This window comes from Lissotriton vulgaris, chromosome 11 (assembly GCF_964263255.1).
Source record: "Lissotriton vulgaris chromosome 11, aLisVul1.2, whole genome shotgun sequence".
Lineage (NCBI taxonomy): Eukaryota > Metazoa > Chordata > Amphibia > Caudata > Salamandridae > Lissotriton > Lissotriton vulgaris.
Genome location: NC_141699.1, coordinates 880,671,490 through 880,697,675, shown reverse-complemented (window position 1 = coordinate 880,697,675; position 26,186 = coordinate 880,671,490). Strand labels below are relative to the sequence as shown.

Sequence of the window (26,186 nt, the reverse complement as noted above, 5' to 3'; positions counted from 1 at the left end):
AGATACATAGAGGTTCGGAGGGCGATGCGTTCTGCGCAGAAAGGGCACTTCCTGCAAGGGACGGCCCGCCACCGCCTGGTCCTGGAAGAGCCAGTGCTTGTCTGACTCCCACCGGCTCCATTCCACCAGGTATCTCAGCTGCGCCGCCTGAAAGTATTTGCGCAAGTCTGGGACACCCAGTCCCCCCGACTCCGGCGCCAACATGGAGAGAGCCCTCTTCATCCGAGGTCTGCGGCCCTGCCAAACGAAGCGGGATAAGGCCGTCTCCGTCTGCTGAATCCAACCTTTAGGTGGTTGCAGCGGCAGCGCCCGGAACAGATATAAGATCTGGGGGAGGACCGTCATTTTAACCGCCGCCACTCTCCCAAGCCAGGATATCAAGCCTTTACTCCATCTCCCCAGTTCCTCTTTAATCTTTCTACCTAGAGTTGCATAATTAGCTGTCACCGTTGCCTGCAGCGTGGGCGCTAGCAGAATACCCAAGTACTGGACCTGACGGGCCGACCACTGCATGGGGAAGAGGTCTTGTAATTCCCGTCGTGTTGCAGGCGTAAGAGAGAGATCTAGGGCCGCCGATTTCCCCATGTTCATCTTGAACCCCGCCACCCGGGAGAAGGCCTCTAGTTCGTCAACGCACGCGGGCATAGCACGCCTCGGCTCCTCTAAGGTCAATATCACATTGTCTGCGTAGAGGCTGACCGTGTGAATATATCCTCCCATTTTCACGCCGATCGCGTCCGGGTTCTGCCGTACTCTCTGGGCAAATGGCTCCATATACAGAGCGAAGAGGAGTGGGGATAACGGGCACCCCTGTCTGGTGCCTCGCTCAATACTAAACCTCTGAGAACTACAGCCATTCACCCGCACCACCGCCGACGGGAACCGGTAGCAATTAAACACCCAGGAGCGAAATTTCCCGCCGATGCCCATCTTCGCCAGTACCCGCTCTAAATAAGGCCAGTGCACCCGGTCGAACGCTTTTTCAGCGTCAACCGACAATAGCATTCTTTCCCCGGGAACCCGTGACTCCTTCTCTAAGATATGTACCACTCTCTTGGTGTTATCCACCGTCTGCCTCCCGGGCACAAAGCCGGCCTGATCCGATTCCACCAGACCCGGCAGATGGAACGCTAGGCGTGCCGCCAAAATTTCCGTGTACAGTTTGAGGTCAACGTTTAAAAGGGAGATCGGTCGGTACGAGCTGCACTGGGCCCTGTCCTTCCTGGGTTTGGGTATGACCGACACCGTGGCTTGCAAAAGATCTGGTGGGATCGCCCCCGGTTCTGAGAAGGAATTAAATAGTTTCGTCAGTATAGGCGCCAGTGTGGCACTAAACGCTCTGTAGAAGAGCGCCGTATAGCCATCTTGGCCAGGGGCCTTACCGTGTTTAAGCTTAGAGATGGCAGCAATAACCTCCTCAGTCCGGATCTCCCTCTCCAGATATTCCGTTTGGGACGGTGCTAGGGACGGGAGGGTGACCGAGTCTAGGTAGTCCTCCGTCTCCTGCGCCATCAGGCCCTCACCTGTATACAAGTCGGCATAAAAACGGCGAATGCCTCTGCTATCTGTGCGTCCTCTGAGACCATACTGCCATTCCCCACCGCGATCTCCTTCACCCGGTGGCGTTCGTGGGCCACCCTCAGTTTGCTCGCCAGGAGGCGACCACACCTATTCCCCCCGTATAATAAGCATGTTTCAGCCGCAGCGCCGCATATTCCGCCCTATCCATAGCTAAAGAGGACAGGAGTTTCCTCGCTGCCTTCAGCTGCTTCCAAATCCTGGGGGCCCCTGTGCAACGATGCACCTCTTTAAGTTCCTTGACGTTTTGCGTGAGCTCGTCCCGTTTCTCTCTCCGATCCCTATTCTCTGCCGAGGAGACCGCAATGAATTCCCCTCTGACTACCGCCTTAAGTGCGGCCCACTGAGTTGCCACTGAGGTGTCCGTGTTGTCATTGTGTGTTTGGAAGTCCCTGATTGCCTCCGTAACGCGCTGCACAACTGTATTCCTATGTAAGAGAGTGTCTCTAAGGCGCCAGACCCCGCGAGGAGCCCGATCAGCCGGCAAAGAAAAATTCCCCGAGACCGGCGCGTGATCCGATAGGGAAATGACCCCCATCTCCGATGTTGTGGCCAAAGCACGGACTGGGCCAGTAACTATAAGGTGGTCCAACCTAGCGTATGTCTTATGTGCGTGAGAGTAGAAAGAGTAGTCCCGGTCTGCAGGGTGCAAGTAGCTCCAAAGGTCATGAAAATCCAGGTCTATTAATTGGGACTTTGTCAGCTGTGATAGTTCCCCCGCCTGTGGGGACCGCTGGGCTGCCCTGTCTGTAGCTGAGTCAAACACCATATTCAGATCACCACCCAAAATAATGTCTGTCCGGAGGTGCTGTTATGTCTACTAGCGCTGAGCGCAGGAAGCTATCCTGTTGTTCATTCGGACAGTATATCGTCCCGATGGTAAATGTCAGGGCCCCTAGTTTGAACCTGTGCTTTAAGAGTCTCCCCTTCTGCTCTGCGAATTTGTGTAATACCTCACCCCTAAAGGAAGTAGACACTAAGATCGCTACCCTAGCTGTTTTGGTGGTGTTCGATGAGAAGAACTGCGTGGGGAATTTGCGTGATCGTAATCTATGGCAATCCCGTGTGAGCAAGTGAGTCTCCTGGAGGAGACAAATGTCAGCCTGAGTATTCTCCAGCAAGGACAGGACTGCCCTTCTCTTAACTGGGTTGTTAAGCCCTTTGACATTGAAGGTCACAACCTTAAGGGACGCCATGATGAGTTAGAACAAAGTGATATACGCAGCGAATCCACATTAGGGAGGGGCGGTGTGTGAGCCTTCGCAGCGACATGACCCTCACCGGGTCTTCGCGGAAGCAACAAGAGCACTGAACAGACTGTACCCACCCCACCCCTCACCCAACACCCAACCCCCCTGACCCCCAACTCTCCCTCCTTCCGCACCCCTCCCGTTCCCCCAACTTCCCCCAACCCCCTCCCCTTCCAGGTCTCCCAACACCTTCTGAAGAATTGTCCCAGCCATGTCCATCCGGACAAGTCTGTGGTAAAGTATCGAAGTGGACGTCCAGCCACACTCTTCCACCCTCCGCTCCCTCCCCACCCTCCATGACCCCAAGCCTGCGATAACGGCAATGCTATGTCGTTCTCCCCCCTGAGCAATCTCACGCTGTTAGCGCGACACCATCACTCATCGTCTCCCGCAGCCGCTTGGATGGCGCTCGCCATTTTGGACCTGATGGTGGGCGAGCTTGGACGCTGAGGCGGCGCCAATGTTCTACGTCTCGAGACCCTGCGCCATCCATCTTCCGAGGTGCGTCTCCTGTGCGGCGTGGCGGAGTCCTCCTCCTCCGCGGTGATCCCTAATACCTCACATGTGTCGTGCAGGGACCTCAGCTGATGTACCTCACCGTTCCACTTAAAAATAAGGCGGAAAGATGACCCCATGAATAAGGCGTTTCATGTTGCTTTAGGAACTCTGTTGCAATTTTAAACGCTTTACGCTTTTGTAGGGTGATCGTGGACAAGTCCTGGTACAAGGCCACAGGGTGCCCTCGGAAGGCCAGTGAGGGTGTTTTCCGGGCCTCCGCCATGATTCATTCTTTCAGTGGGAAATCAGGAAGAAAGGCCAAAATATCCGGGGGTGGGGCATTAGCACGTCTCCGGGGTCTCACTCTGTGAGCCCTATCAATCCTTATCGGGAAATCCGCAGCTTCGCCCAATATATCTCTGAAGAGTTCCCGCAGGTATCCCGCCACATCTGATCCCTCTTCGGCTGATGGAATTCCCCGGACCCTGATGTTATTCCGCCCGGAGCGGTTTTCCAAATCCTCATTATGTGCCTGGAGGTCCATCTGTTGGTCCCTCAAGCACAGCACTTCTTGCTGTAGCTGCGTGATTTCCTCGTCCTGCCTTTGCGTAGAGCATTCTATCGTGGCCACTCTCTCTCCTAGGCCATCCACCTCTCTCCGGATTTCACGGACTTCCCCGGCCACTTCCTGCTTTAGCGTTTGAAAGTCATCGCGCAACGTGCCGAAGAGCGAATCCAAGAAAGACCTGGTGACCGGCGGTTCACCGCCTCCTGCAGAGTGTGAGCCACTCGCTGCGCTCGGTGATGGGTGATTTCTGTCCCCCCTGTTCTGGGACCTACCAAGCAGTTCCGGGAGCGTGTGCTCACTCTTTTTACCACCTTTCTGGTTCGCCATCCGCCCGGCGTCCTCCCACCACCACTGGTTGGCCGCCTAAGGCCCCAAAGGCTGCAATCCCCAGAGGCACTCCATACGCGGTAGCTGAGGAGCCAGGCGTCTGTGCAGGTCGTACAGGCCCTCGTGCCCAATGGACTCGTGAAACACCCTCACGCCCAGGCCAAACCCCTCGATAGCTGCGGGTCCGGTCTCCTCCAGCTGTTCTTGGCCGCCATACCCCGAGTGGCTACGGGTGATGCCTTTCACTCCTCTCTCCTGGGGGAACCGTCTCAGTGGACCCCCCGGTTATAGCACACCTCGTAGCCCGCTTCGGAGGAGCTCTGCTGCCGGGCTACCAAGGCTATGAGGACGCCCTCTTTAGTCCGGACACCACCTATAGTCCACAAGGGCGTAACGAGCAAGTGCCAGGCCCGGAGCCCGACCACCGGCCTCGTGGCGCAGGCCCCACACTGCCAGGATCGCCTCCTCCCCCTGTCTCCTCACTTGTAGATCTCCGTCGTGGACCTCGGGCAGCCAGCCAGCCCCATCGCTTCTCCCAAGGGCGCAGTGTCCAACAGCAGTCCGCCGACCCCCTCCTCACTCTCCAGGGCGGCCCGGCGGGTCTGCGCACCTCCACCAGCCGCGTCACTGCCCTCGGCGCCGGCGTAGTCACGGGCCTCCTCCCCGGCCAGGCTCGAGGCTCGTTGTGCGCCGCTCCCGTGTAAACACCTCCAGCGCTGCACTCCGGTCGGCGTTGGCCCCAGATCCCCTCTCCGAGGCCCCCTGTTCGGGCTATGTCTCCAGCAGCTCCGCCCTTCCAGCCCACAGGCCTCCGGAAAACCAGGCCGCGGCCTCGAGTCTTGAAAGGGCCGTCCCCAAAGGGAGGGGCGTCCCGGCGGGCAGCCGACACCTTCCTGGGTCACCCAACGCCGCCCCGGCACCCAGGCGCTCCGCCGCTGTCCCCCACAGCGCTACTGCAGGCTTCGTCGGGCGTTGGGCAGAGACCTGTTCCCCGCCCCGATTCTGTCGCCGTTCACCTCCGTTCCTGCTCCGGCGCTGTTCGGCGCCGATCTGCGCCGCGCTCCAGCCTTCGCTTCCCGGGCCACGGCAAGGCTAATCTCCGGTCCCGAAACTGCCTGGCTGGTTCTCACACCTTCCCCGTCCGGTATTGTGCCGAGTGGGGGAGAACTGGCGATTTTAAAGGCTCTAGGCTAGGGCTGGGTCGGGAGCTCCGGGAGAAAGCGACTCCTCACCCCGCCATCCTGGCCACGCCCCCTCAAAAGCTTTTTGACAGTTAACTGTCCAGTGTACCTTTTTGGGCAACTTCTTGGAGGTGAGTTCTGTGAGGAAAGTCACAAACGACCCATATCCCTTCACAGACCTCTTGTAGTACCCAGTCAAGTAAAGGAATGCCCTGACTTGTGTCTGGGTTGTTAGAGCTACCCAGTCCAGGATGCCCTGGATCTTGGGCTGTAAGGGTTGCACTTGACCTCCATCAACAAGGTGGCCCAAGTATACCACTGTTCCCTGTCCTATCTGGCATTTGGATGCCTTGATAGTTAGGCCTGCAGGTTGCATGGATTTTAAAACCTTCCCCAGGTTGATCAGGTGATCCTGCCTGGTGGAGCTAAAAGCCGCGATATCATCTAAATAGGCTGCGCTAAATGACTCCAATCCAAAAAGGACTTCATTCACCAACATTTGGAAGGTGCCAGGGGCATTCTTTAAACCAAAAGGCATAACCGTAAACTGATAATGCCCTTCAGGTGTTGAGAATGCTGTATTTTCTTTTGCTCCTGGTGCCATGCCAATCTGCTAGTACCCTGTTGTTATGTCAAAGGTACTTAGAAATGTAGCTGCACCCATTTTATGTATCAATTCATTAGCTCTTAAGATACGGTGAGCATCTGTCTTGGTGACAGAGTTGAGCCCTTTATAGTCCACACAGAACCTCATTTCTCTCTTTCCAACCTGTGGCTGAGGTTTGGGGACTAGAGCCACTAGGCTGGGCCAGGGGCTCTCTGAGGGTTGCACACCCCTAAATCCTGCACCTTGCTGACTTCAGCTCTGATGCTCTCCTTAACTTGATCAGACTGTTCATGCATCTTAGGGGTTAAGGAAAAGAGCCTAGCATACTGCTGCAAGACTTGCTTGCAGTCAGCCTGCTGCTGAACAGTGAGGGTGTCTGAATAGACCACTCCATCCACTGACCCATCTTTGGGGCTGGAAGAGAGGAGGTCAGGGAGAGATGCACTCTGAATGCATTTTTCATTAATGCCAGTGGGTTTAATGTGATTAGAAGTTTGATACCAAACTTCCCAGTTTTCAGTAAAGCCATTATGGTGCTGTGGAGTAGATAAGGACAACCTCCCAGCACTGTATACTCTTAAAGGCATTACTGCACTTATAATATTTAAGAATTAGTAGGGGTACAGGGCTCATGCACCCGTACCCTCACAACTGGTATAGTGTACCCAGCAAGAGGGGAGGCTTCTCTATGCTAGGGCAGTGGGTTGTAGGTGTGGCACACAGAGATGTGTGCCATGCAGACTCTTCACTTTATTCTGCACCAAAACACGCGGCCTGCAATGGCAGTGTGTGTGTGTTTGTAAAGGTACAGGGCCTCTAAGGGTGGCAAATAAGTGCTACAGCCCTTAGAGGCTTTCCCAGGCCACAGTGCCCTCGGTACCTATGGTACCATTTACAAGGGACTGACATATTGCCAAAGAGTGCCAATTGGGTTTGATTTCAATACAGTTTAGGGAAAGAACATAGGCCCTGGGTACCTGGTTGGCAGGAACCCAGGGCAAACTCAGTTAAAGTACATCAATAGTTTGGCAAAAAGTGGGGGCAACCATGTGAAAACAGGGCACTTTCTTACAGGTACCAATTTCACCACATCAAAGTTGCCCAAATCCAGTTTTGCTTTGAAATCGTAGTGTTAGGCACAGACCAACACAGTACTAATATAGTTCTATAGTTATTTTGAGATAGTGCCTCTTTTGGCATGGTTAGCTCCCCACTTTTTGCCTTGAAAATGATGTGGTTTCGATTGTAGTGCACAGGGACCTGCCAACCAGGTCCCCTGTTCCAGTGCTTCTTCTCTAGAACGGTTCCACTATTGGCCCGTAAGGCCCCCTGTAAGTACCTAGTAAATGGTACCTGGGTACCTAGGGCATTGGGACTGAAGAGGGAAACCAAGGGCCCTGTCACCTAGGCCATGCAGACTGCCACTGCTGCATGCACAGCTGGGTGCAGACGAAACAACAAAGTCGACATGGCACTCTGCCTTTATGCCATGCCAACTAGCACTGCCTAAGGTTTAGGTAAGTCACCCCGCTAGCAGACCTTACATCCCTAAGGCAGGGTGCACTATATCACAGGTGCTGACATATCTGCATGAGCAGATCTGCCCCTACAATATTTAAGTATATTGTAAGTGCTGGGGCAGTCCTAGAGAGTACATGGGCTGGAAACCAGACAACTAGAGTTCCCCAGCACCATAATGTCTTCTCTGAACCCAGGATAGTTTGGCACCAAACAGCTCCGCTCATTAAACCCACACTGATGCCAGTGTGAAATTTATTGAAACATACTCAGAGGGCACCTCAGCTGTGCTCACTGAAAACATTCAAACCTTGGTGTGGTCACAGACTGGTTTTAGGCAGCCTGCCACCGCAAGACAGGTTTCTGAAGCCCCCGCTCTTGAGACCAGAAACAAAGCACATCCTGGGCGGAGGTGTCCCATTATTCGAAAGGGAAGCTTCAAAGGCCTTCTACCGTTGTAATGCGACTCGCAGCCATTGCTACTAGCAGCAGATGGCAGCCTCCTGTTTAGAACCTCACTTTAGGTGGGAAAGAGTAATAGGTGTGCCAACCTCTGCCAACTCCACCCCCAAGGTGCTGAAGGCAAGGTGAAGCCAATCTTTCAGTCCGTGCCATCTTGAAGGTGGGGTCACTCCTCCAGTCAGGGCTAGGACTAGGCCCCCTCCCACAGGAGGGTGACATAATTGAGGTTACAGACACCCCAGGTAAGGTGCCCATTAGTCCTACATGTCATTCCCTTAAAACTTCCCTAAATATAGCATTTAGGTGGCTACCCATCCCTGAAAGTAGTTCCTGCCAACCTAAGAAAGACGAAAAAGATGCTGTGCTGAGAAGACTGTCGAGTCCCACTGACTTGGCCCCAGCCCTACTGGCCTGTCTGCAGCCCTCGAAGATCCTGAAAAGAAATGACACCGACCTTCATAACCCCCTGGGAGGATTGCTTTCCTTTGAAGAAGACCAGAACTCCTGAGGACATCAGCTCTGTCCACAAGGAAGCAACACAAAGAACTCTGGTGTCCTCCTAATCTGTGATTCCCTGACCACTGTGCCCAACGCCTCCGGCATGTGTCCAGGTGACCCACAGATCAGAAAAGGTTCCACAGCGATCCTGAGTCCAAGTCCACCATTGGCTGACCCCTCTTGGACTCCACCACGGCAACTGCAGTGTAAATCCAAAGGCGCTCCTCAACCGCCTTTGGTAAGAGAAACGACATCGAAGGACACACCTACCCGAAGCCCTTGGGCCTTGAGGACCTTGACTGATGGTGTCCCAATGACCTACTGTATCTCAACTTACCTCCACTCTTGCTGGTTTCCTTTGTGCAGCCTTCACTTCGTCACCTGCAATCTGTTTTCTAAACCAAGATTCTCCCTTGAATTGCATCAGGCACCAGACACTGAGTTTGCCCCCTACACCCCGCTGCCCCTGTGCTGCTGGTGGTGTATGTTTGGTGCTGCCTTGTGGCCCCTGTGTGTGCCTAATTCCCCAAAGCTGAAGCTTTATTTACCTGCAAGCTGTGTGTCTTCAAGCACCCACAGTCTCCATGGGCTAAAATTGGGTCTGATTTTTTACTTTGACCTCTGCAACCGGCCACCCCCCCCATGCTGCTGGGGGTGCAGTGTTTGTGCTTACCTGAACCTTGCTCTCTGATGACCTGGCACCCGAAGACTAGATTTGTAAATTGTTTGCTTACCTAGAAAACTGCATTTTTGTTTTCCTCCATAGGTTAACTTTGCAAAGACTGAAAATTGCAGTGTCCACTTTTGAAACTGAAAAGAATTTCTATTGAAAACGTACTTACCTTTTTGCAGAGATCTTGGTCTTAAAATAAATCTTGAGCAAAGCTTATTTTTATTAAATTGGTGTGGATCTCCTTTTTGAATCGTGTCATTTATTGGTCATTGTGTGTCTTGTACTCCTCTCTGTTGAGTCTAAGGCTACTTGCCCACACTTCTACAAATAGAACACTTTGGGTATGTATTGAGCCGGACCACTTCTGGGGGAATCTCTGCACCTAGTGGTTTCTTTACAGAGCCTGCTTCTCACAGCTATCTAAACCACTGTGAAGACACTGTACATTAATGTGCCTCCCACAACCGCCTTCAACTCTGTTGCATAAATTTTAGTCGGAGTCGATTCTCTAAGTCGCCGTCAAGTTGAAATATATTGTCCTCTAATTGCAAATACCTTTGCTGGTCAGCCTCTGCAGTGTTATCAGTCCTTTTTATTTTGAATATTATCGCATCCTTGTGCCCCGGCCAGCTATTGTGGAGATGCCTGTGCTGTACCGTTTCTGAGAGCACTATTCCAGAGGGTGTGAATGGTCTCTGATTTACAGTCCTCTGGGACCACAGGCACATATCTCCAGTCTGTACCTTCTCCGCTCGGTGTTCCATCCTTCGTCCGCACGATGTTCGTGCTACTGGCTTACACAGGTTTTGGCTTCACCATCTTGGAACGCCCCAGTGGCAACCGTATGCAGTTCTAGCCAAGCATCATGACTGGAGCAATACTAGGTCTGTTTGAATTATCTAGATAAAGTTTAGGATACCCCCTCTATAGTAATTTACTAGAGAGGATTGCATCTATATGAAAGTACTCATTACACCATTTACAGTTCCTACGAATATGTAAAAAACTGCTTGTACGGTGAATCATCAAGTATATTGCTCAGTTGGTTTTCGGTTTAAAGAAGTGCCTAGTTTGCTATCCAATACCTGCAGGTCTAATCAAGGATAGGTAATGTATTTTTATGGGCATCAGAAGTAAAAGTCCATTGGTATGAAGCAGGCACCCATATAGACCCCTTTCTTTTGAAGGTAGGAGTTGTCTATGTACGTTAAATAATTCTTCACGAGTGCCATTTCCTGGAGTTTCACAGTGAAATAAGTGAGTGTTATGTTATGTTATAAATCCTTTTATTGCGCGCTCTATTACTCAGGAGTATCCTGGCGCGATGAGTACATGATAAAAAGGCGGGGCCACTAACACACCGAAGAGAGAGATTACAGAGTAATATTAAACAGGTATGTTTTGAGTCCCTTCTTGAACTGCGAAAGTGAGGAGGCAGTGCGAAGGGCCAAAGGAAGAACATTCCATACTCTAGCAGCCTTAACAGAGATGGATTTGCCTCCAGTTCTGGCAAGCTTAAATTTAGGCTGGACCATCTGACAAAGGTTAGCCGAGCGGAGAGCCCGTTTAGGAGCATAAAGAACAAATCTATTCCGCAAGTATACTGGGCCTTGCTGATTGATAGCCCGATATGCCAGGACCAGAATTTTAAACAAAATACGATTGGCAATAGGCAACCAATGAAGGCTGCGCAGATGTTCACGAACACTAGTTCTCCTGGGTAGTTGAAACATCAACCTGACTGCCGAGTTTTGAATAACCTGAAGTCGACGGACCATGTAATCAGGTAGGCCACTGAAGAGTGCATTTGCATAATCTAAGCGTGATAAAATCAACGCTCTAAGCACAGTCTCTCTAGCTTTGCCGGGAATGAGGGGAAAAAACCTTCTGAGGGCCTTTAGAGTGGCATAACAGGTACCGGTTAGTTTCTTAATATGCTCCCCGAACTTTAAATCCTGACCGAACCAGACACCTAGGTTCTTTACAGGGGCACCTGATGAGTTCGGACAGGGTAGGTCGGAGGGCCAAATTTGTTCCCTGAAATTATCCGGAAAAGATCCATAGAGGAGGATCTCCGTCTTCTCCTCGTTACATTTAAGCTGGGCCATTGCCAGCCAGCGAAAAACCTGCGACAGGCAACTCTGAACGGTCAAGGGGTCTAGATGATTTTTTGGCCAGGTGAAGAGCAGCTGGGTATCATCAGCATAAGCCATTATTTTGGCACCCAGCTGCTCAGCTAGATAGACCAAAGGGGTCACATAAACATTAAAAAGCAAGGGGCTTAAGGTAGACCCCTGCGGGACTCCTGTGGTAAGTTCCTTAGCCTTAGATGCATAAGGGGGGACCCACACTTGCTGTAATCTATCTTTCAGAAATGAGGTCAACCAACCCAAAGCGCGGCCTGAAATACCGACAGCACCCAATCTGGCCAGAAGCAACGAATGGGGCACCGTATCGAAGGCGGCAGAGAGGTCTAGTAAGATCAGAACCGCCCTGCCGCCGCCATCCAGGCACTCCCGAATAGCCTCTGAAACCTCAATTAATGCTGTTTCGGTGCTGTAGGCCGCTCTGAACCCCGATTGAGCAGGGTGGAGCGCGTGAGAAGACTCAATAAACCCTTCAAGTTGTCTAAAAACAATCTTTTCACATGTCTTAGCCAACGCTGGCAAAAGAGATATGGGCCGATAGCTAGAGGGCATAGTCGGGTCCAGGCCAGACTTCTTCAGTAATGGGAGGAGCTTGGCTTGCTTCCAACTCAGAGGCACAGAGGCCGAGCAAAGAGATAAGTTAACAATCCTAGTTACCTCCTGGCAGACTATCGCCGACACTCCTCCCAGAACTCTAGCAGGGCAGGGGTCGGCGGGCGAACCAGATTTAAGGGCAGACAGAATTGGTAAAACATCCTTTTCAGAGGCTGGGGAGAAGGAAGTAAACAGACCTTCCGAAGAAACAGCTTCCAATATAGGCAATGAAGTGGATGTCAGGGACTTGTTCAAGGCAGTTTGGAGATCTTGCTGGATCTTCAGAATCTTTTCAGAGAAAAAATCTGAAAGTTCATCGCACCATTGATTGGAAGAAGGTAGTGTAGGTAGCGCGGCTCTAGGAGAGAGAAAACTCTGGACTATAGCAAAAATTTCTTTGCTATTATTACTAGCTTTTTCAATGCGTCCAGCATAGTAATTACTTTTGGCCACCTTGATTTCATTATAGTACTCCTTTTGGGAGCAGCGCAGCCGTTTCTTCGCCTCCGACGAATAATCAAGCCGCCAAATCCTCTCCAGTTTCTTACACTTCAGCTTCTGCTCCCGTAGGCCATGGGTAAACCAGGGCTGGGACGGCAAGAAGCGGGGTCGGCAGACTCGTTTATTCTGCATAGAAACTGCCGAGCCACTAGCCATCCATGTGTTAAAAGCGTCAACTGCTGCATTAATTTCAGTAGTCAGCATCGGCTGGCAGCTAGAAAGAAATTCAGAAAAGGATGCAACATTGATACGTTGCTGATGGGCCTGAGACTGAGTTGGCATTAATCCAGAGCCGATAGTCAATGTCCAGGAAAATCTAACCAATTCATGGTCGGTCCAGGTCATGGCTTCTGGCCGCTCCATTATAATGTCAAGTGTAGGTTGCAGTCTAGTTTTCAATAGCTTGTTAATAATTGTAATACTTCACATTGAGGGATCTTAGTATAAAGGGGCTCTATGGTCCACATATTAATATCCTAGTAGTACTAGACACAGTTCATGTCCTTAATGATGTGTATTATATCATTCTGTCCCTGATGCAAGTCTGGGTATAGGGTACTGTTCGAGGCACGTGGGCTGCTGAATTCATATCTGTGCATAGATCGCCGCCTAGTGTTGGGTCCGGATGATTGCACATTGTTGTCCTGGAAGAGTCTTCGAAATATCACGAGATAGGTGGCTCCTCCCCTGGACTACAGTGCGCATGGGCATCCTCTCCATCCTTAGATTGTTTTTTTCCGCCATTGGGTTCGGATGTACTTTCTTAACTCAAGTTCGGGATCAATATAAATAACTTTTTAAAAGGCCTTCGGGGCGTCGGTGTTGTCTTTTCGTTCGGTGCCGCGTACTTGTTCCAGTCCCTCGAGCTAGGCGTCGAAGGCCGCTGGCCTTTTTTCGACACCAAAGGCTCTATCAACGATCGAGACCGTACAAACGATGCCCCGTTTGCAACTCTAAATACCCTCACATCGATGTGCACCCGGTGTGCAATAAATGCTTGTCTCTGGACCACGACGAGGCCAGCTGCATGGCCTGTTCTCGGTTCAGGTCAAAGAAAACTCTTCGACTTTGACGTGCCGCAAGACAGTCGGCGCAGAAAACAGCGCCCGACCCGGAGAACATCTTCGAGGCTGAAGACGACGAGGGCGTCTATGAGGAGGATCCTGAACAACAGTCGGATCCTGCGTCGGAGCAGAACTCTAACTATGATGAAGACGAAGAAGAAGACTACGTACATGATGAAGACGTTGTCGAGGTAGGGGACGACCCACACAGGCCAATGGAGCCGTCGACGACGACTCGAGCGATGAGCAAGGCTCAACCGCAGCTGCGGGGGCCGATAATGACAATGTACTTTCAAAGGCTCAGGTCGAGGCATCGCTGGAAGGCCTTAGCCAAGATCTTCACCTACATTCTATAGCCCCGCGTCAAGGCCCGGCTAAGAATATATCTAAGGAGCCATCGGTCGATCAACCACAGTCAATGGTGAAATCGAAACCGAAACGGACAGACACAAAATCGAAACCGAAACTGCTAAAGACAGTCCTCGGATCGACGACTTTGGATTCCTCGGATCCAATCAAATCAAAGAGTGTCATCGACCCTTCGGGGTGGCAAAGAGGTGTCGACCCGAAGATCGGTGTGTCGAAGCCTGTAACTAAGGTCAAGCACGTCGTGCTGATGCCATCGACGTCGAAAGATGGCGACACTAACAAAGGACTCAAGGCTCGCAAGACCCTCGATCCGAAGCTTCCAGCCTCCAAGCCACTGGTGGTCAAGGCCTTCGAGTCGAAGACCAACATCAGCCTGAAAGAGCATGTCAACCCGAAGCAAAGAAGCGTGCCCGCTGCGCACCAACAGCTCGAGTCGACGCAAGGCCAAACACAAGCTGGTGATAAGACTAAGTCGGTCGGATCGAAGACGGCGCCAACCTCAAAGAAGGTCAGTCCGTCTCCAATGCTCACGCCACCGGTAAAGTTCGGACTGCCCCCGACCGCACGACCTAAGGTGTTCAAGCCACAACATAGCCTCAACATAGCCTCGAACCGGCCAAAAAGGTGTCAGTAGTATCTACGAATCAGCCCATAGAAGAGGACATTGTGTTCCAAGTGCCCTCCTATGACAACCAGTCGAAACTGTTCATCGACTCGGGATTCTGGCAGACTCACTATTTATAAACGAAAGATCATTCCAGAAAATCCTATGGAGTCATACAAAAGATCCCACTCAAAAAGAAAAGGGACTCTGCCACCTCACCTGTTCTTTTTGAGCCTGTGGAGTCCTATGGACAGGAATATACCTATTCACCCACACGTACTAATGAGGATGTGGGGGAAGGCTACAATGAGGAGGAATTTACTGATACTATTGACACAGATCAAGAGGGGCCCCAATCCTGGTCTGACCCTGTTGACCGGGTGAGCCACACACCACGCCTGACACTCAGTCCTATGCGGTCAAAACCTCGCCAACTGAAGATTCAGCAGCGTTTAATGCGTTACTTGAAAGGGCGGCAAATAACCATGATGTGGAAATGCACGCCGACCCAGTAGAGGAAGACTTTTTGTTTGACACTTTCTCAACCTCAGAAAGATCAGTAAAAACATTGCCTAGGCTGAAGGGGGTCCTTAAACACGCTGGTGAAATTTTTAAGGAAACCGCAAGGGTTATGAACCCAAGAATTGAAAGGAAATACCGGCCTGCGCCTGTGGACCCTACGTATATCAAAGGCCAGCTGCCATTGGACTCCTTAGTAGTGGCTAATACTCGTAAGAGAGCAAACTCTCAAACAAGTGGTGATGCTCCTCCTCCGGACAAAGAATCCAAGATCTTGGAAGCATCTGGAAAACGAGTAGCAGCTCAAGCGGCAAATATTTGGAGAATCTCAAATACACAGGCCCTATTAGCCAGATATGATAGGGCTCATTACAACATTTTAGAGCAGCTGCTACAACACTTGCCTGATGCTTATAAGGAGGGAGCAGAAATGCTGATACAGGAGGGTAAACTGATATCAAATGCATCCATTAAATGTGCGCTAGATGCAGCAGACACACCAGCTAGCGCCATCAACACAAGTGTGATGCTCAGATGGCATGCCTGGCTACGCATCTCTGATTTCAAGCCAGAGATTCAAACTACATTACTCAATCAGCCTGTTAACCCTGACTTTTTGTTTGGTCCTGATGTGGACACAATCCTAGAAAAGATTAAAAAAGACACTGAGACAGCCAAATCCATGGGCGCTCTGCAGTCACAACAGTTCAGGGGCGGTTCCTTTCGTCGCTCCGGTAACAGGGGAGCCTCTAGAGGTCAAGCATTACAGCAAGCCCAATACAACAATGGAGGCACACAGACCACCTATAACAAGAACAATAGGGGTGGATACCGGGACAACATCACCAAAGGCAGAGGACGAGGAAATAATAACGTTTAGAAAGGAGAGCGGCCCCTTAAAACACCCAGTGGGACTAGGGCACTATCACAGTGTAGAAATCGGAAAATCCCAAAGGGCAAATCACTCATCCATCAATAACAGTTCTCCAATAATTTCGGGAGTTTCATTCATTCCATTCGCTCTACAAGGACGTACTACAGCAATTACTCAGTTTACAACACGGGCCAATAAATTTGCTTACCTGACACTTTATTCAGTTGACAAAATTCATAAAATGTCTACTATTAAAAAGCTGGACATCAGCTAAACAAATTAAGACAGCATTCCTATATTAAAAAAAATCACAGATAAAACAAAAATACATTTATTTAACAAACATAAAGAGAGTGTTTCACCAGACCTACACAATTAGTCTTGGGAAACTACACATCCCCTGTAAGACTATATACTTCAAACAATACTTGACCACTTTTATATATTTTTATCGATCAAGTAGTGTGGATTTATGGGATTGTGTACTGATTGAAGTGCGTCGACGCGTTTCGATGGGCTCCTAATTTAAACCATCTTTGTCAAGACCAAGAGATCACTCTCCTATGGGCTGGATACAGTTAAACATTGCGTGTGTACCTTATAAATCACAGGCTTTAGATTTTTGCTTTCAGGTGGGTCCTCAGCTATCTTTAGCGGGATTAGTGATATACCGCCCGCCTGGTGGGGAAGATCCCAACCTGACAACTCTGCTGGAGACGATTGTTCAGAGCTCCCTCCTCTATCCTCAATTCCTCGTGGTCGGGGATTTTAACATCCATATGGGTAAAGAGGACTGCGCCCCTGCAGAGTTATTGAGGTCCACATTAAACGCAGCCAAGCTGAGACTTATTAACGAGGGCCCCACGCACAGAGCGGGTCACACGCTTGATCTAATTTTTTCTAATATTAACTATGTGAAGGCAGAGGCACCACTACCATTAGTCTGGTCAGACCATTCACTGATCCCATTTAAATTAAATATAGCGGCTGACAGACCGCTATATGAGGTAGTGTGGCTCACTGGTTAGAGGCGGCAGACCCGAGAGCAGAGGACGGCCCGGGACCAGGGTTCGATTCCCGGCGCGGCAGGTTTCTGGACCAGGATCAGCGGACTCGATAATTCTCTCGCCTCGGTGCCCACTCTGATCAGCGATCACACTCGGCAACTCTGGGCATTAGCTTGCCTCATCTTCACTAACGGCCCCACCAGACCGCCGGGGATGCCTGGTCTCACCCTGGAGATACCCATTAAGGGACCATCTCTCAGGGAAGCCAGGAAGGGTTTCGCAGCGGTCGAAGCGCCTTGGGACCCTCCGGGTAAGTAGTGCGCTATATAAATGCCTATACATACATACATACATACATACATACATACATACATACATACATACATACATACATACATACCTGCTACAAGCAAATGCTCTTTTATGAAGAGACAATAGAAGAAGCTAGTCCCTGCTAACATGGGCCCTGTTTAGGCTCAGAACATTCCAACCCTTACCTCGAATGTCAACATAGACGCACAGCTACTCAGTGACTGGGTCGGGAATATGGTGTCTTCCATTGCACCGGCTACACGCGAAATATCTTAACGGGATTCCCCCTCCGCTCCCTGGTTCTCTCAGGACCTTAGAGTAGAGAAAGCAGCCTGCAAGAGGCTGGAGAGACTTTGGAGGGTAAACTACGGGCCCTTAGAAAAAGCTTGATATAAGGAAGCATCCAAAAAATTATAGAAGGCCATTAGAAAGGCAAAAAAACTGTTCTACGCAGAATCAATTCAGCAGGCAGAACACTCGAGCAAAGAAATCTTTAAGGTGGTACAGTCCTTTTTCAAACCTAGGTGTGTTGAGGGAGGTTTCCCCGTCAACCACTCTGTGCGAAAACATCTGAGTTTTTTTACCATAAAATTAAACGAGTCTGAGTCCTTTGGGCTGGAGAAGAAAACTGTGAAAACTGATCTGGCTATCAAAGGGGTGGTTGGTGAAACCTTAGCACAATTCCAGCCGATATCCCCGAGTGTGGTCATGCAAGAACTAAGTCGCTGCAAGTCAGGGTCACCGGACGACCCTTGTCCACCTAAACTCTGGAGCACCATAGCTGAATTTGTGGCCCCCACATTACAGCAGATTTGGAATATGTCCATCTCCTCCGGGGTGTTCCCGAACATATGGAAACATGCCACTCTCCTCCCGCTCAAGAAAAAACCAAATGGAGATCCTAAGGACCTCAGCAATCTTCGCCCGATCTCTCTGCTAGCAGCACCGGGCAAAATGTTTGAGAAAATAATCCAGCGCCAGCTGAGCAAATTCATTGAAGATAATAAGATACTGCATGAGACGCAATCAGGCTTTAGACCCGGCTTCAGCACGGAGACAGCACTAATTGAGGTGGCAGAGTCAGTGAGGTGGTCGATGGATTCAGGAACCTCAGCGATGCTGGTGCTCCTGGATCTGTCGGCCGCTTTCGATACGGTTGACCATGCTAGACTCTTGATGCGACTGGCTGAGATAGGCATCCAGGACCAGGCACTGGGTGGATACATTCGTATTTGACTCAGAGAACACAGAAGGTGGCGCTGGGGACCGTCTCTTCAACACCCAAAGTCCTCAGCTGTGGCGTCCCTCAAGGGTCGGCACTCAGCCCCCTTTTATTCAATATCTACCTAGCTCCTCTCTTCACGTTGATTGCTAACTGGGGGGGTTAAGGCAATTTCATATGCCGACGACACCCAATTGGTATTCCCGTATTCAGAGGTGTCGGAGGCGTCCTTCTTGAGTTTCAAGGGCTGTCTCCAAGATGTTGCATGCTGGATGAATACGAACAAATTAAAACTCAACACGAACCAAACGGAAGTGATCTTTTTTGGTAAAGGCCTCCCTCCACCCTCAGAGCTTTGGTGGCCAGCAGAGATGGGACAAGCCCCTTCACCTAGCCAAACGGCAAAAAATCTGGGAGTGCGGTGGGATGATAGTTTGTCCTTTACCTCGCACATCCAGCAAGTAGTTGGCTGCTGTTTGAGTAAGCTGAGGAATCTCCGTAAGATTCTGCGACTTCTACCAGAGGGCTGCCGAAAAACAGTAATCCATGCCACAGTGACATCTAGGCTGGATTACGCTAACAGCCTTTATCTGGGCTTACCAAAATACCTAATTCAAAGACTACAACTGGTCCAAAATGCGGCTGCGAGACTGCTAATGCGGATCCCTTTTAAGCATTCGGTCTCTCTGTATCTTCGGTCACTTCACTGGTTACCAGTAGCCAGCAGAATCACATTCAAGGCACTCATGTTGGCCTTTAGATCTCTGTTTGGCACCTGTCCTAATTACCTGAAAACTCTGCTCCCGAGATATACCCAGGCCCGTTCTCTCCGATCCAATTGCTGCGTTCAGCTTGCCGTCCCACGAGTAAAAAGGGCTCAGCTGGGAGGACGAACTTTCTCGGTTAATGTTGTGACACTCTGGAACACCCTGGCCCCAGAAATTCAGCAAGCCCCCTCCGAGATCTGCTTCAAGCGGATGATAAAGACCTGGCTTTTCACCCAACCGCGCTAGGCGTTATCACTCCTGTCCTCATGGTCAAACCTGTTCTTTAGCGCTGGGACACCTCCTTGTGAGGTAGCTGTTCGCGCTCTATAAAATGCTGTATTATTATTATTATTATTATTATTATTATTATTATTATTATATTGTGTTGACACCATAAATTCTATAGCCCCATTCAATCTGGCTATCTGTTAGGAGTATATTCTGTAAGCGAAGAGGACGATACACAGGAAAGAGATGTCGTAACACAGACACTGATTTTGAAACAAATAAGCCGAGAACCAACCAGTCCCGGAAAAATCCTAAAATTTAAAAGGAGGATCTTGATGGCACACGTATAGAAGGCGGCCCTGCACTCAGAATTACAGAGTGAAGGATCAAATGGATAACTGGTGAGAAAAGAGAAATATAAACAGAAACAGGAGTGAAGATGATAAACATCTACAGCCTTCACAGTTTCCTGCTATAAACAGAATATACTCCAAACAGATAGCCAGATTGAATGGGGCTATAGAATCTATGGTGTCAACACAATATCTAAAGCCTGTAATTTATAAGGTACACCTGCAATGTTTAACTGTATCCAGCCCGTAGGAGAGTGATCTCTTGGTCTTGACAAAGATGGTTTAAATTAGGAGCCCATCGAAACGTGTCGACGCACTTCAATCGGTACACAATCCCCTAAATCCACACTACTTGAACGATAACAATATATAAAAGTGGTCAAGTATTGTATGAAGTATATAGTCTTACAGGGGATGTGTAGTTTTCCAAGACTAATTGTGTAGGTCTGGTGAAACACTCTCTTTATGTTTGTTAAATAGATGTATTTTTGTTTTTATCTGTGATTTTTTTAATATAGGAATGCTGTCTTAATTTGTTTAGCTGATGTTCAGCTTTTTAATAGTAGAAATTTTATGAATTTTGTCAACTGAATAAAGTGTCAGATAAGCAAATTTATTGGCCCGTGTTGTATACTGAGCAATTGCTGTAGTACATCCTTGTAGAGCGAATGGAATGAATAAAACTCTCGAAATTATTGGAGAACTGTTATTGATGGATGAGTGATTTGCCCTTTGGGATTTTCCGATTTTCTACATGAGGAAATAATAACGCCAGATCCTCCGCCAACACTAAACAGTGACGTTTTGTCACTGCCCCCGGACCATATAACTCCGGTCGGGGGAAGACTTCAGCAGTTCCTGCCAGTCTGGGAAGGCATTACCACAGACAGGTGGGTGAGACAGCTTATCCAATACGGCTATTGTCTAGAACTGACCTCCACTCCACCAAACATACCCCCAAGGCACCGTCCTATGTCCGCAGAGCACATGCACTTATTGCATCAAGAGGTCATCTGTATGCTGCAAAAAGGGGCCATAGAACTCGTGCCTTTAGACCAACAGGGTACAGGGGTGTACTCGCTGTACTTCTTAATCCCAAAAAAATACGGGTCTCTCAGGCCCATACTAGACCTCAGACCCCTGAACCAGTACAACTTGTCAGAACATTTTCACATGCTCACTTTGCAGCAAATCCTACCATTGCTCAGTCAGGGAGATTTTCTGGCAACACTAGACCTGAAGGACGCATATTTCCACATTCCGATTCACCCGGGACACAGGAAATATCTCCGGTTCACCATAAACAACCAGCATTACCAGTTCAAGGTCCTGCCATTCGGGGTCACAACAGCCCCCAGAGTGTTTACCAAGTGCTTGGCGACAGTGGCTGCGCACCTTCGGAGACAACACATTCATGTCTATCCTTATCTGGATGACTGGCTTATCCAAGCAGTCGGCCTAGCAATGTGCCAGCCACATGTCCCGCACAATTCACCTCCTACACCGTCTAGGATTTTCACTAAATTACCCAAAGTCTCATCTGCAACCCGCACATGTACAACAGTACCTAGGAGTGACAATAGACACTCTGGCGGCAAATGCAAAGCCAAACTCAGCAAGAATCAACAGCATGCAATTGCTGATTCAGACCCCAACACTCACTCCCAGCGCAGGTGTTTATGCAGCTGATAGGTATGAAGGCCTCCTGCATCTTCATAGTCCCTCACGCGAGGCTACACATGCGTCCACTTCAGGAGTGCTTAGCACACAGTGGAACCAGGCTCAAGGACAGCTAAAAGTCCTAGTGTTGGTGACCGGTCGTGCATACAACTCTCTGCATTAGTGGAACACACAAAAACTTTGCAGGGGACGACCGTTCCAAGAGCCTGAACCACAGATATTCTTGAGGACGGACGCATCTCTCCAGGGCTGGGGAGTGCATGTCCTCCATTACACAGTGCAGGGACTATGGACGACGCAGCAAAAGAGGATGCACATCAACCTGCTGAAACTGATGCCGATCTTCATGGCGATGAAGGCGTTCAAATTGCATCTGTGCAACAAAGTCGTGTTGATCTGGACGGACAACATGACTGCCATGTACTACATCCAAAAGCAGGGAGGGACACACTCTCCGCAGCTGTCACACCTAGCTCAGAGCATGTGGAAGTGGGCCATTCAAAGAAACATGTTCCTCATGGCGGAACACCTCCCCAGGCCAAGACAACCAGATGGCGGACCTGCTCAGTAGGCACAGCCATCAGATGCACGAGTGAGAGATACATCCCTCAGTGCTACAACCGTATTTCCAGCAGTGGGCTCATCCAGAGATGGACCTGTTCGCCACAAAGGAAAACGCAAAATGCCAAACCTTCGCCGCCATGTTCCCACACCCGCAGTCTCAGGGCAATGCAATATGGATGAACTGGTCAGGCAGATTTGCGTACGCTTTTCCTCCTGCACCGCTCGTACCGCTAGTGGCGCGCAAACTGCTGCAGCACTCAATGACACTCATCTTGGTTGCTCCAACATGGGCAAGGCAGGCATGGTACACCACGTTGCTAGAACTTTCTGTGGTGCCTCACCAACAACTGCGACTCACACCCAGTCTCCTCACTCAGAGCCATGGAGACATTCAGCACCCAGATCCGCAACAGTTGAGCCTTGCAATATGGCTCCTGAGGTCATAGAGTTTGGCTACCTGAACCTGCCCCCTGACTGTATGAATATTATCAAGGAGGCAAGAAGGCCTACAACCAGGGCATGCTATGCGGCAAAATGGAAGCGATTTGTCATCTATTGTTCTAATAATGACATAAATCCGCTAGATGCATCAACTCAAAACATTATATGTTATTTGTTACATCTACACAGATGCAATCTGGCTTACAGTTCCATCCTGATACATTTAGCAGCGATGGGGAAAGACATGGCTTGGTAGTTCGGACTGGACTGTTCCCATGGCGCACAGGGTCAGAGCTGATTTGCATATAGCCAGTGTCTAACCCAGGGTGGTGTGGAGTGCAAAAAAACGATGGATTTAGGCCCAGATCCTTGTACTGGGGTGAATGTATGACATTGTTCTACATTCTGTCCAACTGTGTTTTTTGCAATTTTCACCCTAAGTGTGCTGGGTATACTCAGACGTGAGTCCCAGGCTCTCCACACCACTGGAGTCAAGCTATCCAGGCTGAATGAAGGCTGATAGCCAGAAACCGGTCCTTGGATGCTTGATTCCGGTCTGGGAAAGACATGGCTTGGTAGTTCGGACTGGACTGTTCCCATGGGGCACAGGGTCAGAGCTGATTTGCATGTAGCCAGTGTCTAACCCAGCGTCGTGTGGAGTGCAAAAAAACGATGGATTTAGGCCCAGATCCTTGTACTGGGGTGAATGTATGACATTGTTCTACATTCTGTCCATCAACTGTGTTTTTTGCAATTTTCACCCTAAGTGTGCTGGGTATACTCAGACGTGAGTCCCAGGCTCTCCACACCACTGGAGTCAAGCTATCCAGGCTGAATGAAGGCTGATAGCCAGAAACCGGTCCTTGGATGCTTGATTCCGGTCTGGGAAAGACATGGCTTGGCAGTTCGGACTGGACTGTTCCCATGGGGCACAGGGTCAGAGCTGATTTGCATATAGCCAGTGTCTAACCCAGGGTGGTGTGGAGTGCAAAAAAACGATGGATTTAGGCCCAGATCCTTGTACTGGGGTGAATGTATGACATTGTTCTACATTCTGTCCATCAACTGTGTTTTTTGCTGTTTTTTGTTATCTTCAAAACAGGCAGCACCTTTCCCTTTTCAGAGTGCCAGCCATTAAAGCTTTTATGGAGGGACTCAAACGAGTGATTCCTCCCAGACACCCGCCTTCACCTGTCTGGAATCTGAACGTAGTTCTTACCAGTCTGATGGGACCACTTTTTGAACCTCTTTACTCTTGCGAGATACCATTTCTGACATGGAAGGTGGCCTTTCTAGTAGCAATCCCATCGCTAAGAAGAGTTAGTGAGCTTCAAGCCCTAACTATTCAAGAGCCTTTCATACAAATACATGCTAATAGGGTAGTGCTACGTACCAACCCTAAATTTATGCCTAAGGTGGTATCACAGTTCCACATTAACCAAACAATAGAACTGCCAGTATTCTTCCCAAATCCAGATTCAGTGGCAGATCGAGCACTGCACACATTAGATGTTAAAAGAGCTCTCCTGTATTACATAGACAGGACAAAGGATTTCAGGAAGACTAAGCAACTGTTTGTTGCCTTTTCTCCACAGCACAAAGGCAACCCCATTTCCAAATCAGGTATAGCCAGATGGATTGTTAAGTGCATACAGATCTGTTATCAAAAAGCTAAACGCACATTAACAGTTCCCCCTAGAGCGCATTCCACACGCAAGTTAGGGGCATCCATGGCTTTCCTAGGTAACATTCCTCTAGAGGATATATGTAGAGCAGCCACATGGTCCACCATACATACATTTACAAAACACTACACTCCAAAGAGCAAGCTGCTGTAGGACAGGCTGTTCTCAGGACTCTTTTTCAGACTGCTGCAGCTGACATGGGCAACCACCGCTACGGAGGATACTGCTATTTATTCTATGCACAGATATGAATTCAGCAGCCCACATGCCTCGAACGGAATATGCTACTTACCAGTATGCATCTGTTCTTGGCATGCAGGGCTGCTGACATTCATATCGCCCGCCCTCCTCCCCGGTGCCGGTCGCAGCTGTATCATTCCCAATTACTCTCAAGCATGGTCATCACTTACTGTATCATACTCCATCCCTGCCACAATGGCGAAAAACAATCTGAGGATGGAGAGGATGCCCATGCGCACTGTAGTCCAGGGGAGGAGCCACCTATCTCGTGATACTTCGAAGACTCTTCCAGGACAACAATGTGCAATCATCCGGACCCAACACTAGGTGGCGATCTATGCACAGATATGAATGTCAGCAGCCCTACATGCCAAGAACAGATGCATACTGGTAAGTAGCATATTCCAAATCTTTGATGAAAGCATCCATAGTTTTTCTTGGAGGCTCCAAAACTGAACCCCAACCCAAAGAATTGGGAAACCAGGATGGTCAGTGATACTTTTATGAATTTTTGGCAGTGTGTAAATTACAGGAGCTATGGGACTGTTGCGGTTGAGGAACTACTATTCCATATTGGTGATAATACCAATTGCTATGACTGATTTAGTGATCTTTGGATGACTGACTGGATATATTGCAAGAGAATCGCAAGGGAAAAGGCAGGAATGGTCACTGTTGAGTTGCTGCAGGATTTTTAGCAGAGTATTGTGCCTGGACCATAATCACAAAGTCACCCGATTGCCAGGTGGTTTGATGATTAGTTCATGGTTATTCTTGAGACTGATCTACAACTGTTTCTCTTGTACAGAAACGTTGCACAGCACATATTCAAAATAGAATTGCCCTGCTGCTTCTAGTACAAAATGTTCTAAGGTTAGGACTTCAGGTGGCATACTTTAGGATGGAGGGTTTAATGTAGTGAGGGTAGGACTGGCAAATATAGATTCTTGAGGTTTATCAGAGAAAATGTATCAAAGTCTAATTCTTCTGTAAAATGTAATAGGGTCATGGAGTGTGAAGAAATCTCTATGCTCAATGGGGACAAATGATTGTACTGTACTGAACAGGCTAATCTCTATGGATGATAATAAATGTCTCGATAGGTTATAGCTTGTAATTATATTTGTGTCAGAACTGGAAACATTCTCAGTTACTGATGTGTTCATGGGGGTTGTGATTGAGGGTAATCCCGTTGGTAGAGTTTGGGGCATGCATGTCTCTTGCCTGTGTGTTCGTATTAATTTTGATCTCCAAACCCCTTTTTTCAGATTTCCTGGGAACTCACCTCACAGGTACCCCTGATATGGCCTCGTATTCTTCAATCAGTATTTTTCTGGGATTAATGATTAGGATTTAACATTGTGCTGTGTAATAATTTTGAGCTATTACATCCTGGAATTATGTGCACATGCTGTAAAATGATCACATTGCTTTTTGCTGTTTGTTTCTTTCCTCTGATCATACTTATCATTGCTCATACATGTTTTTTTCACACACTGTGTTCACCATACACTTTGAGTACTCACATTGGTGCTACTAATGAAAAATACAATGTATTTATGCTTATTTTTGTCCATATCATAGTTTCACTTGGAGCATATAATATTACATTTCGATAAGTATTTGCCCTGGGCTGCCTAAGAGTAGCTTTGTACTTTATAAGTGCTACATAGAATAGAATTGTACGATTAATGATGCCTTCACATGGAATGAAACTATATATATATATATATATATATATATATATATATATATATATATATATATATATATATATATATATATATACACACACACACACACACACACAAAGTTCTGGGTTATTCACGAGGGTTTATTACTCCAGCTCAGACCA

General features: G+C 49.0%; 1 protein-coding gene across 1 annotated transcript in view; it reads left to right on the top strand.

Annotated features, from left to right (window-relative positions):
• The window catches only part of SAP130 (Sin3A associated protein 130), a 988,428-nt gene that overhangs the window by 191,455 nt on the left and 770,787 nt on the right, over positions 1 to 26,186 (top strand). Inside the window, exon 10 of the mRNA XM_086942556.1 lies at positions 25,600 to 25,623. Coding sequence (XP_086798682.1) covers positions 25,600 to 25,623 — 24 coding nt within the window. The remainder of the gene's footprint in view (positions 1 to 25,599; positions 25,624 to 26,186) is intronic.